This window comes from Podarcis tiliguerta (genome assembly GCF_965153285.1).
Source record: "Podarcis tiliguerta genome assembly, chromosome: 2".
NCBI lineage: Eukaryota > Metazoa > Chordata > Lepidosauria > Squamata > Lacertidae > Podarcis > Podarcis tiliguerta.
The window spans coordinates 94746409-94755233 of NC_139535.1; the positions used below are offsets into that span (position 1 = coordinate 94746409).

Sequence of the window (8825 nt, forward strand, 5' to 3'; positions counted from 1 at the left end):
AGGTGAACTTCTCTAGGGAGTGCATTCTGGAAGCCAAACTCCAGCAGTGAGGCACACCACAAGGAGAGTCACAGACAGGTTGATCAGGTACCATTTTCAGATGGAAGTAGAATTCAGTAGTCAAAATCACCACCCACCAAACCAGAAGAATTGAAATTCAGAGGGTGAGTGCCTAATGACTGGACAGACTGATTCAAGTAAGGGGCAATTAACTCATTGTAGACGAGACAGAATTTGCTTGATCTTCCCTGGCATATTCTCTTGTGTCGCCCTCACCCCACCCCAGTGCAATAAAAATACATCACAAGGAAACAATGCATGGGCGAGATTTGCATAAACATGCTTTGCACAGTCATGATGGCAACGTATTGGCCTTTGGGCAAACATCGAAATATGGATCCTGAAAATAAAAGCTTTGTGGTGAAAAACAAATGTCTAATCCTCATAATTGGGGAGAAAAGCCTGGAAAGGATAGGCAGAGTTTACTGCCAGTTCAAAGACTCCAGTCCCTCTCAAGGAAAAAGCCTTTGTAATCTGCAACCTTTGTGACCCCTTTTATTCCTCTCTAGGACTCCTCTTTCTGCATCCTGCCTTTCTTGACCATCCTACTGATTGCACTTTGACCTTTACCAAACCATTCCAAACTATTCTACATCTGATTGTGTGCTCTACTGAGCACACAGGGAACACTCGCGACCTTGTGAGTTACTCTGCCATACTTTTGGAGTAGGTTTTACTCTTAGGAAGCTGAATTCTCTACTAAATTCATGTGTTACAGGGGCTAAACAGTGTGGTCTCACAATCTCCAGTCCTCAGAAGGAAGATTTCAATGAAGACTATGCCCAGATAAATTTGCAAAGGATTGTGTCCTAAATATTTGGAAGGACTGTTTACCTGGTTGCAAATCTCATTGTGTTAAGTAGAGCTTACTCTTACTAATTGTGCTTTAGAACATGAATGAAAACAGCCCAAAGGCAAATGACACTGCAGCTGCAAAATTGGTATGTGGATTTTAGGACTTTCAGCTTCAGTCCTCATATGCAGTAAGCCGTACATTAATACTGACCTAGTTTGCAAGGATGTTGTAAGGATAATTGCAACAATGCAAAGAAAAAAGGGAAAGGCTGTAGCTGAGTGGCAAAGTGTTTACTCTGCGCAGAGGGCACATGTTCAACCCTGGCATTTCCAGTAAGGGGTTGCAAAAGACCCATATGAAAACATGGAGAGCTACTGCTAGCTTGTGTAAAAAATGCTGTTTTTGATGGACCAATGGCATCACATATTCCTAAAATTAATACAGAGATAAGGAGTGTTATTATATCAAGGGTGGGCAGAGGTCAGCTTGCAGAATTCACTTTGATTTTTACTAGGCTTGTGAACTAGTGTTTTGCAGATTGCCTTAGTGAAGCAGGTGTACCTGGAAATAAGAGAGTGAAGGGTACCTCTGAGCTCCTAGTTTCATTACCAGCTCAAAGCCTTCTCTCACAAAGAAATGCTTCTGGGTCGCAAATCCTCTTTGTTTCAGGGCAGGGACTCCCCGCCCCCCACGCATCAGTTGCTAGGAATCACAGGTGATAAGAGTACCATTTCATTCAGGTCCTGCTTGCAGGCTTCCCATCTGGTCGGCCACTGTGAGAACAATATACTGGAACTAGCTGGGCCTTTGGCCAGATCCATCAGATCACTGCCTACTGTTTGTCCCACAGGAATAGGCTTCACACTCAGCCCCGCCTTCATTTCCCCCATTCCATTGCTAGCTGAAATGGAAACCTACAGAGAACTAGCAAAGTGCTCTGCATTGTGCAATTTCATCCATTGGCTATAATGTGCCAGGTTGCTCAGTTGTTTTAAAAAAATGTATTTCTAACCTTCATTTTAGTGAGGGTCAGGATTGGAAGTGCTTGGAAATTTTGTGGTAGAAATTCAGAAACTTTAACAGTGCTTACACAATTGTATACAAGGGCTAGTATTTCTGAAGTTTAGGTATTTACTGACTCCCAAATCCTCTTCCACTCCATACTGGATCCTTAATACAATTTGTACAGAAGGGGCCTTGCTCCTCCAGCTTTTCCATTCCTGCTCCTTTAGACCTTGCTGCCTGCAGATACCTCATGCCTCCCTTTTGTTCCCTGCTGTCTATCCTTTAGCTTAAACTAAAACATTGTCAAGGGTACTGAACAAAAGGCCAGCGGTGGAATGTCCTTAAAATAACACAAATATGTGCAAATAGGCAAGCGGAGAACTTCCCCTAGGATAAGGTTGGCATCTTCAGTACAGTATCCTGCTTTTTGTAACAAAGATGACTTCAAATGTACATGCTACCTTTCTGAAAAGGATTCTTGTGCACCTCCCTCATTTTCATTTCCTAGCATGCTTTGCCAAAGACATAGCTATTTTTAGCAGACTGGAGGCTGAAACTCCATTCCCACCAGGCAACCCCACAGTACATCCTTTCTTCCAAAGGAAAGGTATCGTAACTTGTATATAACCAAACATTTATGCATAATGCTACATCCCCTTGTGCATTGCATTCCCTTGTGCAGTCTTTTCGATTGCAGAGATTAACGAGAGATATAACAGGAATTTGTCAATTTCTGCAATATACTAGCTCTTGAATATGAATTTAGCACCAAGAGCTCTGGATAGTCACACAAGCAGGCAGCTGTCAAATTTATTCAACCAATGTACAGCATCTTGCTTATAGAGGACATGTGGTAGGCATCCCAAAACTAGTTTTCCTGCTATATGGGAATAACATCCCTTCTTGACAGGAGGTATGTCAGTGCAATTTAGAGTCAAAATGAGCAGCTCTTCCCTGCTAAACAACCACCCCACCCAACTATCCAGGAACAGTGCAAAGGTAACTCTTGATAAACTGTCCTAACACAAACCAGTGGGGCACCCCCAAGTTAAGCATTCTGTCAAAGAACAAAGCTTACAAGTTTAAATCCCAGGGATCCTGCCTAGGCCAATCACATATTGGGAGCAACAGTGGGTGAGATTGCCAAAGTCTCTTTTCCTGGGTGCCCATCCCTTTCAAATTTTTATTTTCTATTGCAAAACAAGTAAATCTGAATGTACAAAAGTTTAATGCACACAAGTTGCAAGCTTACTGTACTCATTTTCAGTTTGCTCCCAGATCTCAAATAGATTTAGTAATCTAAATTCTTAGTATTTAAAGTCTTGCAGTACTACGAAGACTGCAACACATTGTAGTAAGTTTTTCCCTTCCTACAATATTTTAACCTGAAACACAAATCTAGTGTAACCAACAAAATATTGGATCACGTTTTATGGTATTGTGCAGATTCATCTGCAATTCAAAATGTACCTCCCTGGGAATTTCATAGCTGCCCCCTCAATTACTAATGCTCTCAGTGTATCTAGTGATTGCCTTATGTACCACCCCAATACACATGTATAGGTATGCTTGTTCTTATGACTATTTAAAAGGGACAGATTCCTAGTGAAATCTTGTAAGACACAAAGGTAACAAAAGAAAATGGGACACTTCATTTGCCTCCCCCTTGATGGAAAATGTGATGGTAGTGAGGGAAGATTTACAGAGTCATCATTGTGGTATTTCACATAGCCTTTGGCAAAGCTGAAATTATGTTTTGAAAACCTTTAATGCTACCAACAGTATCCTACTCAAACAGGTTATCCTAGACATCCCAGTCCTACCCAAACACTTCTGAAGTGCTGCATAAACATCTTTTAACTGTCAGTTTAAATTTAGAAAAATGTAAACCAAGCTAACCCATAGCTACAAAACGAGGTGAAGTACATTCTTGAATAACCCCAAAAATGCAGCTTGGATGTAATTTTTTCATTGCTTCCAAGTGATTCTACCTCGTAATCCTGTCCTAAAATGAGTATCTTTTGCACTCTTAGGCAAGCTATCACAACAGCAAGTTGTGATCTACCTGCACAATAACCTGGTCTGCCCAATTAAACCATTTCAATAACACTGAATTAAGAAAACTCTGAAATCAGAGTTAAAATAATGCCATTTGTTTAGAATTGCTTCAGTGAATACATTTGTATTAATATCCCACATAGCTAAGGTCTGGTCATGTTCACTAAAGCAATGTTTGGAAGCTATTTGGCAACATATTAAGTTTAGCACTTATCACAGAGCTTGTGGTCAACCTGATCAGAAACTACATTAAGCCAGAGCTAGGTCATAATTTTCTCTGTCCTGTCTAGAAAGGCTTCCAAAAGCAAAAGTGTGTTAAATAACTTTCCATTAGACAACATTAAGCCCATTTCATTTACTGCAGCGCTTTATTTTCCTTTCACAATGTGTTGGGCATTACAATTCTCAACTTCAGGATGACTTACAAATTTTGGTTTTCTACTGTCATATGACAACATTAAGGCAACATACAAAAATCTTACATAAATTAAACCTGATGATTAAATTTACAGGTGTCAATGCAAACATTGGAGCAACTGAAGTTGAGCAACTTTGCCCTGGGTTGTCTTGTTGGGATACAGGTGGGCAAGGAAAAAACAGGTTCATAAGGCTTGGATGCGATATGTTTCCAACCCCGCTAGTAACAGTGGCAAGACAAAAATGGCCATCCTTTTCACAAACTCCTGCCAGCCTCAACAATAGTGACCTGGAATTCTTAGCGCTTTGTGTAGTGGAAGTCTGATCTTTTGCTACCCTGTACAGATCTAGCCTCAAAACTCCATTGTAACATTGCTGGTTACACTGAGACCACTGTCCCAGGTAGTTACAGACACAAGTTAAACCTTTGTATTGTATGAATGCCTCCTGTTCTAGGTCCTGGGCCAGATGTGTATAGGGTAGTTATACTGCTATGTACAAAGGGAACAGTTAACTTGAGTACAGGGTCATATCAGCAACAGGTAGACATCCTCACAGGATTATTGGAGACAGGCTTCCCAATGACAATGTTGTGAAGAGAAGGCTTATTCCAGTTTCATGAGGCTAGCATGAGGTGTATATATTTGCTCAGGCAAATTTATACTGGTGAAAAACTCATGCAGCAAATGCTGCGCATCTGTCAATAGTCCATTTAGAAGCATTTACGATGGACAATGGATGGGCCAGACTCGTCATACTCCTGCTTGCTGATCCACATCTGCTGGAAAGTAGACAGGGATGCAAGGATGGATCCACCAATCCAGACAGAGTATTTGCGCTCAGGGGGAGCAATGATCTGGAAGAAAACATGTTAAAGTTAGAAAATATCTGACTGTACATGCATTTAACTTTTTACTTTCTTGCTATCAGCCCTGTTTTAAAAAGAAAAGATTTGTGGATCAGCTATCTTCCTAAGAGTCAACTGCTTTATTACACTACCAAGTTGTGATGTAAGCCATCCTTACCTTGATCTTCATTGTGCTGGGCGCCAATGCTGTGATCTCCTTCTGCATTCTGTCTGCAATTCCAGGATACATTGTGGTACCACCAGACAATACTGTGTTGGCATACAGGTCCTTTCGGATATCAACATCACACTTCATGATAGAGTTGAAAGTGGTCTCATGAATGCCGCATGACTCCATACCTTAAAAGGAAAAAAAATCCTTAAGTATGCTGAACATGCAACTAATACACAGACTTCCTAGGATTTAGAGCATGGTACATGTAATTTGTCTTGTTACCATTGCCACTAAATGCTTACCAAGGAAAGATGGTTGGAAGAGGGCCTCTGGACACCTGAACCTCTCATTTCCAATGGTGATCACTTGACCATCAGGCAATTCATAGCTCTTCTCCAGAGAGGAAGAGGAAGCAGCTGTGGCCATCTCCTGCTCGAAGTCCAAGGCAACATAGCATAACTTCTCCTTTATGTCACGCACAATTTCCCTTTCAGCTGTGGTGGTGAAGCTGTAGCCTCTCTCTGTCAGAATCTTCATGAGGTAGTCTGTGAGGTCACGGCCAGCCAAATCAAGTCGCAGGATGGCATGAGGAAGGGCATAGCCCTCATAGATGGGCACAGTGTGTGTGACACCATCTCCAGAGTCCATTACAATACCAGTGGTACGACCAGAGGCATACAGGGACAGCACAGCCTGGATAGCCACATACATGGCAGGAGTGTTGAAGGTCTCAAACATGATCTAAATAAAGAGAAAAGAATGTTGTCTTAATAAGGGACCACTTTAATAGTTAGCACACACACATGCTGACATGCAAGGTATTGGATGTAGGGGAGAAAAACCAAAAGAAAGTCAGGCAGAAATACAACAGAAACCTGAGAGACTTCAAGGAAGGAAATGCCAGGAGAGTACAGAACCCTGAAAATAATGAGAGAAGAGAAATTGTAACAAAGAAAAGGGGTGGTGAAATGGGAAAAGTGGCAAGATGTAAAAGCTGCACCAATGCTGTACCTGTGTCATCTTCTCTCTGTTGGCCTTGGGATTCAAAGGAGCTTCTGTAAGCAAAACAGGGTGTTCCTCTGGCGCAACACGAAGCTCATTGTAGAAAGTGTGATGCCATATTTTCTCCATATCATCCCAGTTGGTAACAATGCCATGTTCAATAGGGTACTTCAGAGTCAAGATACCTCTCTTGCTTTGAGCTTCATCACCTACATAGCTATCTTTTTGGCCCATACCAACCATGACACCCTATTAAGAGAAATAAACAATCATCAGCAAATACAAAAATAAACCATCTCATGTTAAAACTCAAAACAAATAGATCCCCTGCTTTGATGTTTACCTGGTGGCGTGGGCGCCCAACAATTGAGGGGAACACAGCACGAGGAGCATCATCTCCAGCAAAGCCTGCTTTGCACATACCGGAACCATTGTCAATGACAAGCGCTGCAATTTCTTCTTCCATTTTGGAGATCTGCTTTTCACAAAAAGAAAGCATTTATTAAGCAACATTGAAAAATATAGTGCTGCATTTTGGCATCATCAATGGACGCCCTTCAAACACTACAGATTTTGGCCACTAGAGGCTGCTCTGCCAACCTACCATCCAGACTAGAAACCCCACCCTCTTGTCTATATTTTAACCATGGTCCAGAGCTTTTTACTTCATTTTCCTTACTCTGTAGACTAGCTAAATAGACCAGCTGTAGACTCATCCCATAGCCATAACAACCTAACATTAACACCACCATCTTACACATTTCTACTCAAAAGTAAAGTTGAACAGGGCATATTCTCTAATTAACTACATATATGTACAATGCCCTAGAATTCTTCCTCTTATGCCCCCCCACCTATGCTCACTTTCTGAATGCAATACTACTATGGATAGTCTTCTCTGAAACCACTGTAAAGTTTGGCTTTTAACACCTTAGCTAATTTCAAAACGAAACGTACCAAGTCAGAAACAGAAGAAAAGGCGTTTGAGCAGGGTGTATGCACATTAACCCTTCAGGGATTCACCACTGGCATCAGCCCAACTTCTAGATAGAATAACTCATTTCAGCCAACTACACTATTCCCATGAAGACTCCGTTGAACATTTAACGGGAGCCGAGCCAAACCAGGCCACAAAATTGCTCATGCACTCAAGTCCTCTGCGCATCTACTCAAAAGCAAATTCCAGTGTTGCAGTCACGGGCAGGAAGCCATATCCCTGCAGCCCACTCTATTCCGAGGCAAACCGAGCCACCCCAAAGACACGACGCACCGGGCTCCACCCTTCACGACGTCCTGCGCAGCCCTAACCCCGCCCTCTTCGAGAACCCACCCTCCTTTCACAGCCGGAGTGAGGGTGCCTTTTGCAGGAACCAGCCCCCACCCCAACCAACGCCCCACCCCCCCGCCACAAACCCCGGCGAAGTTAAAAAAAAAAAGCCCTTTTCAGACGCTCCCATCTTTCCCCTTCCAGCTTCAACCACCTTCCCCCACCTCCCCACGCCCAGAGTAAATTTTCTATGCGGAAAAAGTGGGGGAGGGGAGGGGGCACCGCGCGCAGCAAGAAACCAAGGTTCTCGTTTCCCGCTCCATTACGTCAAAGTTTCAGGCCGACCAATCACGCCCTCGGTGCCCTTCCCGAGCCAACAGCCCCTCCTCCCCCTTTCAAAAAGCCGTTACGGGCACGAGAAGGTCGCGCGCGCCAACCAAGACCGTTGCAAAGGAACCGACGCAAGATAAGCGGGCGGGGGGGGGCGGGAGTTGGTCGAGCCTTAACGCACGACCAGACAAAAGAGGGATTGAGGGGGGGGGAAGAGGAACCGAGAGAAGCCCTTAACCGCAGCCAACTGAAGGAATTCTAAGGCGCTTTTTACTCCTAAGGGAAATTAAATATAGGAACACCTACACCTTTCTCTCACCTAAGCGCGAAGAGGGAATATAAAGGAAGGTTTAGGGTGGGGGGGGTTGGAAGAGAAGCACCCCTCCGTCAGAATAAACGGCTGCTGAAACCTACCTGAAAGGAGGCGGGAGCTTTCAAGAGAACGAGAAGAAAAGAGCTGCTACTGCCAGATCCGCTGCCGCCGGCTGAGTGAGACCGTCCCAACGCCAGCCCCGCCCCTTTTATACCCAGGGGGTGCCGGCCCCCGCCTCGCCGGCCGAGAACATCGCCATATATGGAGATCTTTCAGAAACACGCGCTGCCATTGGCTGGCGCGGGCCGGGCCACGTGGGGCGGACGAGAGCAGCCTGGCGCCGCCTCCTCCTCCTCGCTCAACCCCGGAATCCGCATGAGCAACGAGGCCGGGGGGCGGGGGCTGGGGGGGGGGAAGGGTCCGCAGCTTTTGCACGGGGCCTCACTCGTCCCGGTCCCATGTTAAGTTCACCCCCCAAGATTAAGGAGAAGGCACGGCCGTGGGATGCTCCCGCCGCCCAACGCACACATCCTAGCCAGATTGCAGTTGATGGAC

The 8825-nt window shown here is 44.3% G+C and overlaps 1 protein-coding gene across 1 annotated transcript; it reads right to left on the reverse strand.

Moving 5' to 3' along the window:
• Positions 1–4264: 4264 nt before the first annotated feature.
• ACTG1 (actin gamma 1) lies at positions 4265–8554 on the reverse strand. Its single transcript, XM_083429055.1, has 6 exons — positions 8372–8554; positions 6704–6835; positions 6370–6609; positions 5661–6099; positions 5362–5543; positions 4265–5192 (listed from the first exon to the last, which is right to left on the reverse strand). The coding sequence occupies exons 2-6, from the start codon at positions 6824–6826 to the stop codon at positions 5049–5051; spliced, it is 1128 nt and encodes a 375-aa protein (XP_083285181.1). The 5' UTR covers positions 6827–6835; positions 8372–8554; the 3' UTR covers positions 4265–5048.
• Positions 8555–8825: the final 271 nt, after the last annotated feature.